This window comes from Ambystoma mexicanum, chromosome 6p, assembly GCF_040938575.1.
Source record: "Ambystoma mexicanum isolate Mex_15411 chromosome 6p, UKY_AmexF1_1, whole genome shotgun sequence".
Taxonomy (NCBI): Eukaryota; Metazoa; Chordata; class Amphibia; order Caudata; family Ambystomatidae; genus Ambystoma; species Ambystoma mexicanum.
In genome coordinates, this window is record NC_090935.1 from 1,498,712,573 (window position 1) to 1,498,730,621 (window position 18,049).

At 41.1% G+C, this 18,049-nt stretch overlaps 1 protein-coding gene across 2 annotated transcripts in view; it reads left to right on the top strand.

Annotated features, from left to right (window-relative positions):
• MRPL1 (mitochondrial ribosomal protein L1) overlaps positions 1–18,049 on the top strand; it is a 658,446-nt gene that overhangs the window by 342,287 nt on the left and 298,110 nt on the right. For both annotated transcript variants that reach the window (XM_069626339.1, XM_069626340.1), the window contains one exon: positions 3,986–4,057. In XM_069626339.1, the coding sequence (XP_069482440.1) occupies positions 3,986–4,057 (72 nt within the window). The remainder of the gene's footprint in view (positions 1–3,985; positions 4,058–18,049) is intronic.

Consider the following 18,049-nt stretch of genomic DNA (forward strand, 5'->3'; position numbering starts at 1 on the left):
TGATTGCGATTAGATTGATTCTCAGGATCGGGAAAACTAGGAAGAAACCCAGCGTTGAGGATTGATTGATGGATTTGAGGGTTTTATCTAGGTATGATAAGGTTTCGTTGAAAAATAGAGTCAAGGAAGATGAATATTTGTTGCTGTGGGGATCTTTTGATGCCCTCTATTATTGACTTTATATTCTGTGGATAATTAGAGGGTAGGATAAGGGGGGGGGGGGGTTTCCTCTTTGTGATGTTTGGTTTTGTCTTTGTGGTATTTTATGTGTATTAGGTATAATATTTAGCGGGGTTCATTTAGATACGTTTTGCATGGTTGATTTTATTATTGGATTTGGTTTAAATTGTTTGCTCATGACTGTCATTTGAAAATGAATACTGCAATGTTAGTTTGATCCTATGTAGAACTGCTGTATTGTAAACCTAATAAACAGAAGTTAAAAAAAATTAAAGAATTTGACAATAGTAATGATGAGGAACTCTGGTTCAAACACTACAAGCAGAAAATATATACAAATATTATTAACCTTTCCACAGATTCTAGGTTCCCAAAAAAGTATAGAGTTCTTCATCCAAATTATGTCCTTTGGGTTTTTTAGTTTGCTGGTCCAAGATGCATTTAGTTTTCCATTGTCTAAGCATCATTTCTCTATTGCCTCCCTTAGGGTGCTTGGGTACTGTATGTATGCCAAAATATGCAAAACCATCTAGCTTCCCATCATGAACTAGTTTAAAATGAATGACCATGGGGTACGCAGGATCTACATGTGTAATAGCGCGGATATGTTGGAGCACACGCAGCTTCAATTTGCCTATTGTGCTCCCAACATACCACTTGTCACAAGGGCAAACGAGAACGTAAACCACAAATTCTGTGTCACATGTAATGCGTGATCCTATCAAAATGTTTCTGGTCAAAATGGGATGTGCATAATTTTAGTTATCTCTGACATATTGGCAGGCTTTACATTTCCTACACTCGTGAAAGCCTGAGATTGATGTTTTGAGTCATGTTTGGCCTGTAGGCATTGTCAATGGATTCATGAAACTGGAGACCAGATTATCTTTAAGTGAGTGCAGAACTTCGAAACAGAATATTCATTCTGTCACCTAATGCTCCTCCCAAATGTTCATCCAGCTGTATAACATGCCAGTGCTTGCGCATGACCTGCTGTATATGCTATGATGCCTTACCATAAGTGAGAATAAGGCATGTCTCACTACTAGAACTTTCTGTGGATGGCACTACTTTGGATATTAGAAGTGAGGAGTGATCTTGGTCCCTGGCTTTGTGATATGCTCTTTCAAGTATTTTCTTGGGATTCGTTGTTTAAACTTGAAGGCCATGCTGGTGCATTCAGCATGAAAAGAACCCATCTTGGAACAGTTCCTCCTTATGCGGATAAATTCCCCATATGGTATGCTGCATTTTAGGGTGGTGGGATGATTGCTCTTGGTGTGTAGTAAAGGTATATTGGAACTTGTGGGTTTCCTATAAAGTTCTGTAATAAGTTCATTTTGAGCCACTTTAACAAGAATATTCAGATAGACGATAGCAGTCTTGCTGCGGCTCTGGGTGAACTGAAGATTTAACTCGTTTAATTTCTGGACAAAGTCCAGCCATTCAGAACTTGTTCCATCTCAAATGATGAATAAATAATGTATCGCAGCCAAAGTATAATTTTGGCTGTGTAACAATTGTTCTCTGGTCGCCAAACACATTTTTCCCACAGGAACAAGTTAGCGTAGGAAGGAGCAAATGTGGTACCCATGGCTGTGCCTTGAAGTTGCACGTACAATTCACTGTTGAACAAGAAGCAATTTTTTGTCAGACAAAGATGAATCATGTCCAATATCATTTTGCTGTGTAATAAAAAGTTCATGGACTGAGTGTGGAGAAAATGTTCACACATTCGCAATCCACCAGAATGTTTGATGGAAGTGTAAAGAGAATACCACATCTAAGGTTGTTAGCAAGTAGGTAGTCTCACAAGTGATGCTATCAATATTGTTCAGAAAGTCTTTGGTGTCTCTTAAGTAAGATGGAAGTGTAGTCACAAAGGACACCAAGGTCTCATCCACAAATTTTGAGGTGTTTTCATACAAAGCTCCACAAAGTGTCACAATCTGTCATCCCGGAGGCTTCCTCATGCTCCTCTGCACTTTGTAGGCATGACTGGGAACTTTGGATGTAAATACTTGCACATGTCATCTTCAAGTAACCCTTGGTCTTTATATGTGGTAAGCAAGTCAAAATGTTTTTTATTCATACCTGCAGTGGGATCTTCTTCCAATTTGGCATAGCAGGAATGATCCATCAGTTGTCTTGCTGCTTCCTTAATATAATCTGAACGATACATCACAACAATGTTTGTCCCTTTATCAGAAGGTTTTAAGATGCAATCATGTAGAGTGCAAAGGTGTTTCAAAATACTCTGTTCTTGGCGAGCGAGATTCCCATGGATACTTTCTTTGGTCTTACAGATTTTTTTAAATGATTAATCACTAAGTCCTGGAATGCTTCTATGTGACCTCCCAGATTGAACATGGGATTGAATCTGGATTTGGACCTGAGTTTGCTAGTGCCTGGCCAATCTGTATGTATATTCATGGAATCGCAGTCCAAATCTCTGATATCATCAGACTCTGCACAATCAGACCGCAGGCTTATGAGATTGCCAAGTGTTTCCATGTCCTCTATAGTAACAGGAGTATAGCCCTGTAAAGCTTGCCTGGGTGGATTAATGGCAAAAAACTTCTTCAACCTGACTTTACGCATATATTTGTCAAAGTCAACACATGTTTCAGCATAGTTATAATGACTTGTAGGGCAGAAATTAAGGCCAAGTCTTGGGACTTTCAGATGTTCATCGGAGAGGGGATAGGATGAAAGATTAATAATGGACATATCCTGTTGCTCCATATTAGTCTCTAAGGTTTTTGTTCCAGAGCACGTCTTCCTTACCGTCTTGTCCTCGTCGCAGATGTCTGAGGCTGTTGCCCCTCCTTGGTTTTTCCTCCTCTTTGACCCATCGATTTTCCATGTCCTCTGCATCTTGGTTTTTTGTTGCTGTTTCTCACATCCATGCCAAGCAATTGCATCTCTTCTAAGAAATTCAGTTTCCGTGCAGGCTGCTTGCTCTATATATACTAGCTTCAGTACCCAGCTACGCCCAGAACGGCCATTATCAGATTTATTTTATATTCCACCTAAAAATATGAACAAATATTGTTTGCCGCAAAGGAAAAATGCAATACGTGCTATTTTCACTAATTAATTGAACAGCAAATGTTCATTTATCTCTGATTTAAATTCTCACATGAATATCCTATTTGTTGTAGGCTTACTCTGATTATTTGCAGTGTTAGTGGTGGTGGCCATTTTCACTGCTAAACACACACTGCAAATAATCAGAGTAAGGAGACAAATAGGATATTCATGTGAGAATTTAAATCGGAGGTAAGCAAAATAATTGGTGTTCAATTAATTAGTGAAATAAACATGTATTTAGTGTATTGCAAAACAAATCAATGAAAAGGAAGACACAATAGCTCTCTTCTAAAAAAAAAAAATAAAAAATAAATTGAAAACAAAAAACACAAGACCAGTTTAGCACAGACAGTGCGATGACGAGCACTTTCTACAAATGACCTGTAGATGGCACGCGGAACACCACAAAACGTAATGCCGAAAACCCTGAAAATTCATTATCTTGGGAACGGGATGACCTATCGTGCTACAAATAGTTGCATTAATTTGGGAATTAAATAAAGAATATTTCATGCAAAATTCATGATGCCAGACCTCACCGTTCATGAGGAGTTATGTCCACAAGATCAAAGCCATATACAAACCCACACACAACTTTGTTTTATATATGTATATAGATATATTCATATTCAAACTATTACCTGTCTGTAATTAAAATTGCTATTGTCTGACACCTTTAATAATTTAAACATTTTCTTGTTTCCCCTGACAGAATGCTTCTGAGATTACATTAGCCCTAGAAAATGGAGCAGCATATGCAGGTGGAAGTGAATTAGTTCAGCAGGTGCATTGTTTTTTAAAAATATTTATAAGTATGAGCTACATTGAAACTGTTAATTTAATTCCTATATGCTGTTGTCCCAATGTTTGGTAATGTTCCCCATTTGATGTGTCTGAAAAGAAGCCACACATTTAACAGGTCTGTGCATGTTAGATCTGGATTATTGCTTGTATTCATCAATGTGATTGTTTACACAACAGCTGGAGTAGATGTGTTTCTCTTGTGCAAGGATTTTTAAATAAGTTACAGCCTAACAAAGGTCCTAGATGAGTAACCTTAGGAGATTATCTTCATAGATGCCCACTTAGCTGAGTTAGTCATATACAGTGTTTGATGGATGTGAATATATGTTTATAGACTATTGCTGCATTGGCTTAATCATTCATCAATTAAAACAGATTTTAATTCATATACCTATGATATAATGCTGTTTTTTTGTCAAGTATGCAGGAAATTAGTACTCATATGTTGTGTTAGTCACTAACTCACACTTCTAAACCACTGTGCAACAATTCTGCCAAAAACTCCCATGTTTCCCAGACTTTCGTGTTCAGTGAGTCTTGCACCATTAGGTGTCAACGTCCGTAAATGACAGCATATATTGCATGTGAGGGGGGTATAAAATAAACCCACCCTCCTATGAGTGTCATCATTCTTCCGTTTTTTCATTATAGTTATGTATTATATTTGGGAAACCTCCCCTGTTAAAGACAGAACCATTTTTACTTCTTTTTAATCCTGGATGGAGCCCTGTGAGCACAACGACATACAGTGATGTGATGTGTGCGAGTGGCCGCATATTGCAAGATGGAGTAGGAAAGTTGCCCAGAGTATCAGTTTTGTTAAGGTGGCCATGATTTAATCTGTGCTTAACCACTCCTTGCCATCGACTTTCTCCTTTTTGTCTGCTGTGTGCAATTTGACAGTCAGACAAATGATAGGTTCTGAATGAGATGGAATTCTTGCTTGGAGAAAGATGGGACTCAACTGTCACTCCAGGTTCCTCTATTTGTAGGCGTACTGACTTTTTTAATTTTTTTTTTTAGCTTTCCAAAACCCTGACCACAAACCTGTTGAAAAAACTTCAGAGCTGGCCTTTACTTTTTCAGGCCTAAGGTTTTTTATTCCTAGAGGCTTGTGTAACCCCCATAATTTTCTTTATTTCTTGGCCATAAGACCTTAACTGTAATTGATAGTACCAGACTTCACTCCCAGAACACCCTATTAATCCATATAAATAAAATATCCATAAATAAATCAAAGTATTTATGAATTTTCCTTGACAAAAAAGACAGACCGTTATGTTAGGTGGTATTCACATAGTGCCTGCTGCCATTGATATGGCCATGAAGCGCTGTGTGGAAGAACACCCTTTGAAAGACCGTAGCCTGTGTTGAAATGTAATGATAGGAGTGATAAAATGCATGTTGGCATGTTTTGCAAAATCGAAGGTAGGTAGAGAATGGCTAGGTCGCAAACAGCAACCCATATTGCAATGGTGTGAGGACCGGTCCCAGGATGTCAAAGCTATGTGAACAGGTAGACCAATTTTTCGTGGTACTCCGCTGTATTCTATGGGATGCAGCGTGTTGAGATGGATTTCTGAACTCGGACCTGGAGGGGCAGAGGTTCAGAAGGCCATCCTAGTTTCTTGGAACAGGGTAACCTCTGGACAAGCCAGACCAATCAGGGTAGCGATGGCAGCTGTCAAGACTAAGTCTCAAGAGGGGTGAGGGTGACTGAAAGACCTCAATGAGCACACAAAGCAAGGACACTTACAAATTACTCCAGACAGGTGTTATATTAAAAATATAGACACATTTATTACAAGGCCTTTGTTACATCGACCATAGCAAAGAATCACAATAATACTAAAGTAAACCAACATGTCACAATCAATACGATATATACACAAGACCGCGGGGTCTAAGGCGTTAGGAGCACGTAATATGTAGACCACCTAGATGGGGAAGAAAACAGGCAGTGCAAGTAATCATTAGACCCAGTTCGACATCCCAAATACACCCAACTAGGAGGAAGTCCGAGCCCTACGAAGAGAGGAGCATTATGCTCAAAAGTACCAGCACGTGCTGGTGCCAATGGACAAAAGGGGGGCCTCTTCAAGGATATCGGGCAGTTCAGGAAGGTGAATGAAGCGATGCAGAACAAGTCCCCACTACTCAAGCAAGGCCTCCACTTGTGGGCAGAGGCAGGGTGAGCGTGCGGCGATAGAGTCGCAATTTCACAATAGCGGTAGAAAAGAAACGGGCTCCTAAGCAAGGGAACACCGGTTGGGGTATAGACTATTCTCCGGTCCCCGACGCAGGCACACCCAGACTTCTCCAGTTCAGTGCACGTTGCTGGCAGGTTCAGCTGCGATGATGAGGACGCCTCGACACCGTGTAGATTTTGCGTAGCGGGATGCAGGGTCGAGGGTGTCCCAAATGCAGCGGACATGTACAGGTTGTTACCACAGCAGGGCAACACGGCAACCGTGTTTACTCTGGTCCGGGCGCACTCGTCTCACTTCAGACCTGGGAATGCCAAGTGTACGAATTTGGTTTGAGGGTGCCGTGGACGTAGAGCAAGCAGTAGACCAAGTTTCGAGTGCTTCCCCGAAACGGCGGCGGTGACAGAGCAAAGCGTCCTGCGTAAGCTGGTCAGCCCACTGGTTGGGCCAGGGACGCTTCCGAAGAGGCTTACTTGCAGGGTTTGATGAAGGTGCCGGGAATAGTTGATCCCATTATTCCAATGGGTCGAAGCGCCTTTGCAGACCTTCTAGGATGATCATATGCAGAGGGGTCTCGCAGGACGACAGCGGCTCAGGGTGCCAATCCTTCAGCGGGTCACCAGCACTTCCTCGACTCAGCTTCTTGTTGCAGGATACTTGGCTCCTTATCTCTTGTTCGGTGTGAACTCAGGAGATCGACATGGTAGTGGTGTTTTCAGCCTCCTCTTATCCAAAGTTCCCTTCGCGCCAAAACGGAGAGGGCCCAATGGGAGATCTGCTCACAAACACTCACACCATACGTGGACCTATCACGGACCACGGTGGTCCCGGGCATTCAGGACATTCTAGACTCTGGCACCCAGGTAGTGTATTGGGACCAGACATCCCAGCCCACATCCTGGAGGCACACACAAGGCATGCAGAAGCCTGCGAAAGCGTTGTTTCGCGGGAAAGTGCATGACCAAATAAGGACTGCCCCGGGTCGGCTCGACCTCGGGGAAGGTGAAGGGGCAAGACGGTCAGTGGACAGGACAAAGAACCTCGTGGCATGGCCATTTTGGAGCCAGGCCACTCATTTGTGCCAAACGCCGTAAGCTCGGATAACATGGCGAAAAAGGGTTCAAAACACAGGAGAAAAGATAGCTGCCACCAGTCCCGTCCGTGACACACTTGCACAGTTCCTAAGTCCACAAGAGTTTCTAGGGCCTTTGGAATGACTAGAGACCCAAGAGCGCAGTAATGGAGTTACGGGGCACTCTTGTTTCATGTTGCACAAAAGCTGCAACATGAGGAAAGACTAAGGGAAACGAAGTCTCCCAGTACTGACTGTCTTAAGGGCACGTCCGTTTCCCCATAAGAATTGAGCGAAAGCCCAGAGGAGTGCTGCGGAAGGCTGTGCTTCTCTGGCAAAGTCTAGATCAGGATGTAAAACAGCAAAAAGTTTGGGGGTTGCCACATGGAGGGAAAATTACATACAATTATGAAATCTTTCCTAACACAGCGCACGAGGGCCTGGAGAAGGTGGTCTGAAGCATATTAGTTTGTCATCCGGTACGTATCATAGTGGTGGGGGTTGGAGTGCTATATTCCACCCTCCTGAGCCCTCTTGTCCGCCCAATTTCCCGTGAGGGAGGCTGAGTGGTGGTTAGCGCTCGAGTTGGGCATGAGATCCAGATTGTGTGCAAGGGTGCTGAGGGGAGGAGGCAGGTTTTGATTGCCTTCATGAAGGCAAGGTAGTCCTCTATGTGGTGGATGGTTAATGGGAAGGTGTTCCACATGGTGGGATCTTGTACTGAGGAGAAACCACCCATACGGGTTGATATGGCCAGTCGAACTGTGCACTATACGCCAAATGTGGCCTCCAGAACGGTTCTAAAAATGGTACCACCAAAAGTTCTACCCTCCAAAGGTTCGACTTCTTTTTTTTTTTTTAAAAAAAGAAAAGGGCTGCAGGGATGTCCCCCACAACCCTCGCTCACTATAGGCAGCTGCGCCGGTTCCCGATCATGGAAGTGAAAGGGAACCGGTGTTGCAGGGATCAGCGAGTTGGGGCAAGGTAAGTAGGGGATTGGGGGGTGGGGGTGTGGGTAGGGGTTTGGCCAAGTCAGAAATATTCAGGGGAAAAAAGACCAAAAGGTTCTTTCGAAAAAAATTATCTTCAGTCTTTTCTCTGTCGAACACTTTAACTGTCTTTCAACCCCAATCCTTCCAGAACTAGACAATACTTTGGATGTGGCCTCCATAACTGAAAAATATTTAGAACAGGTAACAGTACTTGAGATACAGCTTCTAGAATGGACTCAAAAATACTGATGTGACCTCTATAACTGGACACAATACTCTTCGGATGGCCTCCAGAACTGAATAATACACCAGACATAGCCTTCAGATGTAGGTATGGTACTGCAGATATGGCCACCAGAGATGGAAAACACACCAGATAAGGCCACCAGAACAGGACACAATACTTCAGATGTGCCCTGCAGAACTGGAAAATATTCTAAAGATGATATTCAGAAGAGGCACAACCCTCAACCAGGTTCAACAACGCAAGCATGGCCTGCAGAATTGGAAGGCTTCAGTTACAACCTTAAGAACTGGGTACAATGCTCTGTGAGACCACAAAAAATGTTAAGGTTTCACAGTGTTAACAGGTCAATATGTCTGCTCGGATGCCTGGCTTTGAACCGCACCTTTTGTTGTTGCTCTCCCTTAATAATACTATGTTATGCGTTTTGACCACTTTGGGTTCATATGAATTGTAGCCTCAAGATTTCGCTTCTGTTTGTTAACTTTTAAACATAACATCCTTTGCTGCTTTTTATGACTTATCTGCTTCATTTGTATACATTTGAACCTTCAACCTTTAGGTTAGTTACAGATATCTGTAGTGGATATTAGCCCGTAGCTATTTCATAAGCATCAAAACCATGCTATGCATGGATCTTACAGCAGACCCATAAACCCATTCAGTTAACTTGTGACTTTCCAACCTGTGGACTGTGGTTTACACACACAGCATTGCAGCATGCTCAAGTCACTGAGCTTTCTTCCCATTTTATGCATAGGTCCTTTCATGGAGTACATAGAGCTTCTGGGTTTTGCTGTGGTTTGAGGGCTTTTTTCACCTCAATCCATACAGTGAATCAGATCATGTGGAGTAAAGCAAAGAAATGGATAATATCCAGCTCTGAAATGCCACTGAATGATGCATTGTTGGCATGCAAAGTAGCTCAAAAGCATATATTTTTCTCCCGAAAATAGTCTTCGTCTATGCATGTATGTATATAGTTTGCGCTAATTTGCACATTCACAAAGCATCCCCTAGTGGCTTTGAACTGGAAGTGAACTTTCATGTATGGCCTCTGGCTGCTGCTGTGACACATGTAGCTTGTTAGCTGAAATGGCCTATTTTATACTGACACACAAGAAGAATACCTATTTTTTTCACATTAAAATACATAACGTAAGCAAGTCGAGATTAAAGAGTACGCGTTTACTTCCTAAGAAATTCTTTCACTTCCAATTTACCAAAAAGGGGATTATGACATTCCCTATATACAAAATATAACAGTAAAATACAATATAATGTATGAACTGCCCGACGGTATCCACTTTGAGCTTCACTGAGTTCAAGTAACTATCAATCTCAGCCACTGCATTTCTGCATGCCTTTCAAGTGTCATCTTAGATCAGACAACTCATTTTCCTTACCGTCCAGCGGCTGTCAAAGTACTGAAGTAGTTGGATCCTGCAGGAGTGAAGCTAGTCCACCTAGCCCCCTAAGCCTGCCAGCCCAACAATCCTTATATTATAAAACTATTGGCCAGGCAAACCCAAGGGGAAAGGGGAATGGAGAAAACAACAAAGACAAGAACTCCCACTGCAGGTACTTCAGACTGTCTTCACTAGAAGATTTTTTTTGGATCAGTAGGGTTCCTAAAAGGAAAGTACAGTCGTAAATAAATAATATATTCAACTTACTTTCTGACTACACTCTCTTACTGTAATATATCTCTAATTACCTGTTGCCTAAGCTTGATTTGCCCTTAGGCTGCTTCTGAAAGAATACTGCCGCTGCTTAAGATGCTGCGTATGACTTTTCTCTTATATTTGTCTTCCTTCTGTCTCTTTTATTTCTAGCTGTTCTCTTAAAATAAATGATTGCCAATAATGTAGTTGTTAGTATAGGATTTGAATATTTAGCTGCTGTGTAATTTATTTTGCTAAAAGTATATATTATATGCCAAGTTACCTTCTATGGCATCTGAAGTCTCATTAGTATTCATCTGGCAAATTCAAGTTTTGAAAAATAATTCACTGCTTGTACTTCCTCAAATAATATCTCTTGGAAAATGTCTTAGTTAGGAAGCGCTCGCTCAAAAAAGAAACTGACTCACTTTCAAAATCCAAAGTGTTATCTTCAAAAGAATGTCTCGTATTCAATGAAATCCGTAACAATACGCGACGCAGGAAAAAAATAACATCCAAAATGGCCGCGACGCAAACGCGACGTTGAAAGGTTCTTTTTTCTAAACCACGCTCATAGAATAGCAACAATACGCGCCATACGCACGGAAAAGTATGAAAACTAAAATGTTTAGTTAGGTTAATTGAAGTTAATAAAAGTTAGAAACAAAGCAAAAAGGATCTGCACGCCTAGTTATTATCAAAACATTATTTACACACAAATTGAAGTGCAACTCCTTTCCTTGTATTTCCAAAATATATTCTTGTTTTCCACATAAAAATATTACTATATTCTTTTCTTAAAAATAACCATAAATAAACTTTCAATTCTTGAATTATCTTCTTCAGTAAGAGTTCTGATGCTCAGCAAACTGGTTCTTTCTGGAATATCTTCTGTAGATTTCTTCTACTTCTTACTTGACTTTTTCTAATATTTGGATTAGAACTAAACAAAAGATTCTACACCTTGTGAAAATAATAACTATAACTTTATTTTAACTAGAGCAAAAAATATATGACCTACTCTGATAAATACTTTAATGAAAGGCATTTTAGAACTATTAAGAACATTCCAAATGACAACACAGTGCTGCCTGCTGTAAACTAAACCAATCACTGCTGGGAAAGTGTTCCGCCATCTTGGCTTGGGAGCATTTCATCTTTCTAAGTGAAAGTTAGTTAAGGGAATAAGAGCAAACTTTAAAATTAAATGTTCTACACTCTAACCAGAGTTTATTTTAATACTTTAACAAACCTCCCTTTCTAGCTTTCCTAGAATAATATTTGAAACACCCAATTCTAATAGGGACCTTGTCAATGTGAGGTACAAAATGTGAAAACCTGACAGCGGCCATTTTAATGGCAGAGACCACACTACACCAGCTGTGGATGCCAGAGTATGAAAGACAACTAAGGCAAAATGTGAATGACAAGTGCAAGGTAAACATGCAAAGTCAACAAGTATCTCCTCCGCAAGTGCCCTCAAGTCGCTTTATCTGAACATAAAACAAAAACAAAATGGTGAGGTGACAAAGCATATCTACACAACAAGCTAAGTTAGCGGTGGCAGGGCTACAGCAATTGAGGAGCACGTTCACCAGGAAGGAATGGCAAGCTTTCATATAAAGCAGAAAACCTCCCACTTCAATGACCAGGAAAGCGTCAGTCAACAAATCGCAGGTGAGCAGGATCCAGAAACTATCACAAGCAAAGATTATGTGAGGGGTCAGAAATATTTTCAACATTAGCCATTTTTATTAAAAGGGGGTTGCATAAAGTACTACCTGTCCCTATCTTAGTGAGCGTCCCTCCCTATGAAAATAAAACTAAAGCAAGCTGACTATGGGTCCAAAATATATGTGACCTTCAAACTAACATACACAGTAAAAATATTTAAGGTAAATGTCTCTGGTTCCAACTCAACAAAATGTGCACAAATCCAAATGTATAATTCCAACAAAGCAATCCTTGGGTCCAATGGTATGTTCCCTTCCCCTGAAGTAGTTCAGGAAAACTGAGGGTTTTGTTCCCACAATGTTCTGTTAAAATCAATGAAAATGTCTCTTTCACAAAATACTTTCCTCAGGTTGACAAAGAAATTGTCTCTTCCAAAGGACACTTGTCTTAGGGTGGCAAATCTGTTTAACTTCAGCCATTGCTTCAAATGATAAAGTATCTTTTATACAACTGTAAAAAAAAAAAAAAATCCTGGCATACTCTCCTGCGAGACATTTCTCAACTGAATTTCTATATATTCTGGTGTACTCTCCGACCAGGCATCTTTCAATGTATCTTTTCCTTTTCTCTACCTTATGGATTCCTGGTGCACTCCCCTGCCAGGAATTGTTCCTTCTGGTTCTCACAGATTCCCTGGAGTACTCCCCTGCCAGGTATCTCTTTCCAAAAAAGGTCTCACTACCTCATGCATACCTTTCACCAGGTATTTTCTACAATGTTCACTTTCCTTTAAAGTATAACACAGTTGCACTTCTTCCTTGTTTATACCTTGTTGACTCCAGGTATCACTTACTCCAACCCCCCACGACCCTTATTGATATCCCACATATGGGGTTCTGTTCAAGTTCTGTATGTCAACCTCTTTCTTAGTGTCTTTTGGCAATGCGTGTTCCAAGTTTCCCCAAATTGTCATCTCATATAAGGAGAATTGTACAATGTTTGCCCTTTAATTTCTTCTTCAGTGTCCCTTGGTTTATGGTAATGCAGCTCCCAAGTTTCCCCAAATTGATCTCATATAAGGAGATTTGTACCACTTTTGCCTTTGTCCTTCAATTCTACTTGGTCGGATTCTAAATAATCCCTCAAGTGTTCATTAACTTGTTGGCACGTCCCGGGGCCCCCAACTCCTCTGGGTCGGCTCACCGACGTAACGTGCAGCTGTGGCAAAGGTTTTTCATTGGGCAGGCTTTCCCTTTCAGACAAAGTCTCTCTCGGTTCCTGCGTCGGCTTTTCACCCTTTCGCCGATAGAACCATTGCCACTCTACAAGACCGAGTCTTCTCTGGTCCCGTGGCGAATGTCTCGCTTCTAGCAGTCCCTCCAGGGCACCCGCAATGACTTTACTGGAGTTCCTCTCCTCCAGTTGCCTGTAAGCGTTTTATTCTTCCTGCATGGCTCATCTCTGTGAATCGACGTCTGTCTATGGGGTTGCTCTCTGCTGCTCTCCCCTCCTGTCCACTCCTGAAGGTAATTTTCAAGTTTAAATGTCCTGCGCAGCTAATTGTGAATCTGACAACTAGACCGCACGTTGCGCTTGGTATTTTCATTTCATATTGACTCCTTGGTAATCTTCTTCTTCCCAGTACTTGAGGCTTTCTGGTACTGGAGTCCAAAGGAATTTATTGACGGTTTTAATTTGGGCGCTTTTATTTAAATGACCAACATAAACATAAGATGTTAAATGTGTTTTAGAGGTGTTATGTACATATGAAAAGTGAATAGAGTTCTGTTTGGAATGTTTGACAGAAATGGGGTTCAGGTTTTTACAATTAAAGGGTTTTGAACAATGACAACATGCCATCAAAAACTCTGGAATTAGGTGTTCTTCACAGAAAAGGGAAGAAAATGACGTCCCTCCTGTTGGACTCATCGCTTCCCTCCGATAGCAATCTCCTTCCATGTGATCCACCCTCAGAATACCACCCCCAGCGTTAAGATCGGGTAGCAGCTGCCTTCCCCTGGACATATGGGAGGAGACTTTAGGCTGGGAATTAGTGATGACTTAATAGGATTCATCACAATTAGGATAGGAAGAGGAGGTCGGAGCACACCAATTGCCTGCTCAAAAGGTGACATGCCGGAATATGGCCAAGAATATTAAGACTTATTGTGCTATAGAGGCAAAGTCCTGCTTAGGAGTCCAGCTGAGAGGTCAGGGTAACGGGCACCGACTGAGCAGTTATAGGATTTCATTATTTCCTTGTGTGAGGGGGAGGGTGTAAGGAGGAATAGTCATTCAGGAAAACCGCATAGGCACAGGGCCCATTCTTTACCTTCACAGCCTCCTGTAGTGGCACACTCCTGGCTCTCCAACAAAACCCAACGACTGTTTCCATGAACGGTGGAGTCTCCTCCCTCTGGAAATTGTTATGGGACGAGCCACCTGCTCTTTGGTGGTCATCGCTATGCAGCCTCAGGCGCTGTGGGCTGCTCCTGGATCTTGTTTAAAGGTGGGAGAGCTTCAGCCTGGAGGATGCTTGCCAGTGTGCTAGAGCCAGCAGAAAATCAACATGCCATAGACCAACTCAATCACTGGTCTAGTACGCCACCCTTCCAGTACTACATCTGTGGGCAGTAATTGCACATGCTACACCGGAGCCTAAATCAAGCACCCTTGTCCTCTTGCTGATCGCCCCGGTTGAGTGTTCTTTATCCCTCCAGCATCATACAGAATAGTGTGCTTTATCTTTTCAAAATTGTACAGGACAAGTGTGCTATTTCACTCCCAAATCCTATAGGCCAAGTCTTCTCTATCACTCCAAGGTAGTACACTCCAAGAACCCTCGATCTCACGCAGTGCCTATGGATTTAGTAAACTCTATTGTCCCCAGATTGTACAGACCAAGCCTTCCTTACCTTAGATCATACACACTAAGTCACTTGCCTCTCACCCTACATGATGATTTGGTGGTCACCAGCTCTCACACATATCACCCCCTAATTGCCTGCTTCAGATGTTGGTCTCCAAACCATGACATGACCGAAGTAGGATGCCCACCCACTGCAATACATAAACTAGCATAAATGTAATGCCCAGGGACACGCTGAAATAGTTTCTAAGCATGTACACTTGCCATTTAAGACGTGTCAGGATAAGCAAAAGTATTTTTACGAAGATCACATGGTGCATATATGAACAAAAAAAGAAGTCGTATCTTAAACTTAAATGTGTACTGTGTGTCTGGTACTCTGGGCAACTGTGTAGAAACTTGTGTCATGTGCCCCAGTTTTCTCTGAGGATGGTGGTACTTTGCCCTGCTAAAGTAACCTATGAACTACAACAGAAATCTTGCCCGGTTCGATGTGAAAATGTCCGCAGCAAAACGTAGTAATGTGAAAATGTAGTCGGCAAAAATTCATTTTAAAAAATGTAGTTATTCAATACAGTTAATGCAAAGTGTAAAAATGTTGCCAGAAATAAGGTCGCCAAAAATGTTTATTTTTAAATACTGTGACGGGGTAGCCCACCACAAAAAACACGTTAACTCTTAAGAGTAAGTTCAAGGGTGTTTATTTGGAATTACAAATAGGATTGCCATATTTTCTTGTCGGAGGTATCTGGGCCTTGTGGGCTGGGAAATTCGGCACTAGGGCCAGCCCTCTCTTTCTGGTCTACCCCGGTCTTGTCCCTGCATGCCTAACTCCGGCATCGCTAATGGGCTTGTTAGTGACTATATGATCGGTAACCCCTAACTGTCATCACATTATATATCATATCATATATTGTGCTTTTTTAATAAATTCACAGTCTCTGATCTGACATCCACTAGTATACAGTGCCACCACACAATTCTAAGGCAATAAACAAACCTCAAATGTATTTAAATAAAATAAATCAAAGGTGGTCCTGTACTTAATGCATGGGGGACGTCACCACAATAAGATTATTACACTGTGATTTGTTTTCACAATTAGAATTGGTCTGCCTATGACGATCTCAATATGAGGTAGCACCCATATGCAGTCACACCATATCAATGAAATACATTTCACTTTTTTTTTTACTAATCCTAAATAAAACAAAGCTTCCTCAAAGCATTATTCTCAATTGTATGCCAACTATGCTTCTTATAGGTTTGTATTGTAAAGTTCTCTTAAATTATAATGTTTATAAAATTACTTTCAGTTGATCAATCGCAGGTTAAAACTTTTATTTTCTTCAATATCAAAAACAATGATATTCGAGAAACGTTAAATAGAAAAAGGACATTTGTGTACACATGACATCAATTTGCCTCTGTGTGTAAATGAGGGGTTGGAGATTTCTAATATGTGCATTCAATTTGACTTTAGAGTTTCATCTAATGCTGCAGATTTGGATTAGATTAGCAGTATTAATAATTTAGAACAATGATTGGTAAGTGGTTGTCAGATTTAGTTGGGGCTGTGCCTATTAATAGCTAATCACAGTAGCAAGTTATCTAAAGAGGAAAGAAGGCTCGCCTTTCTAGGATTAAGCCTACAACCAATGGCTAAAACTCGTTATAACTGAAATTCCCGACAGGTTGACGCTCCTCTGAATGAAAGTCAAAGATTGTGAATTCGGCTCTATTACGGAGTAGTGTACTTCAACCTGATGGCTTCAGAATCAATTTTTTCGAAAGACCATGTTACATGAATGCAGAAAGTAACATGCACAGTGTTTCATCCAACAAAACCTAAACATCCTTGGTGCAGGATTGGTTAGTAAGGTGACTTCCTTTCAGGTATATAATAGCTCAAACAATAATTGGTAACGATTGCCCCTTCAAAATTAATCACTATAGGTGTGACTCTTGCACCATACCACAATTCAGAAAATAATTAAAAGCATGTGTTGTGATTTGCCAAATGCATTACCAACAGTTTTGCCCACTTAGGAGCTTTTTCAAGGCAGAACTTTAATTTATTGATGGTAAAACCCCAGATCCATACAATTAGATTGTAATTAAAACAGAATTAAACATCCATAATGGTCAAGTTGTAACAATCGCAAGTATGTATGTGAAAATTGCTTACAATAGACAAAAAAAATCCATATGAGCAAGGTATACGATCATAATCAAACCAAAGTATCCATTCAATTTTGCAAGTCAAGTGAATAAGATCAAGAGATGAAGAGAAAAAATAATATAACGGTTGGGGAATGGGGATAAAGAAAAGAGAAGAGGGAATTCCTCCCTCTCTTCTCTTTACTCTGTGATAGAGGCAAATTCACAATCTTTGACTTTCATTAAGAGTGCCTACGTGTCAGGAATTTCACTCATACCAGTCAAACAATTCAGAACAGACATGATTTTGGTCATCCACCCAATATAGGAACATTGTTATGATTTCCTAATACAATAATGAGTACCCCTCCCACTTCCCATCACAAATCCGATCCCAGAGGTGCAGAGCACTTACCATATTGTGCAACAAGAGAGGTGAGGATGCCATTTATATTAGTATGATTTTCATTGGGAATGGAATTGGGATGTGCAACTCCCTTTAATTTGCCTGTAGAAATTGTACATATCAAGTAATTTTCTATTTACACCATGAATCGTGGTCACATCGTCAAGTCCACGGTTTTAGCACTATACCTGTGAACTACGGAGGCTTCAGCTTATTTTAACTATAATATGCAAAATGCTGCACTATGTGATGAATCTTACAGATCCCTCACTAATTCCCTGCCTAAAGTCTCCTCCCAGGTGGCCAGGGAAAGGAAGACCCTTCCTGATCCTGACCTTGGGGCTGGTGTTCTGTGGGAGGATCACCTGGGAGAAGAAAGGGCCCTAGGGGGAGTGAGAGGAATCCGTGGGATGAGACATGGTATTTTATTGATCATCCTCTATAGAGGATGATTCAGCAATGCCAAAGTCTTTAATGGCTTGTTGTAACAAACATCTGGTTGGCCCACGAGATATCCATATACATAAGTGTGAACCCCCTCATTCATTCAAGGACTTGGAAAAAAATGAAGGTCCTTCCAAAGATCGGGAAACCTATAAAGTTAAGAACCTCCCTTACACCAAAGGTGGCAGTGAAAGGAGAGTCGGGAATAACAGTGTAAAATAATTGCCTTTTTCTGTACAA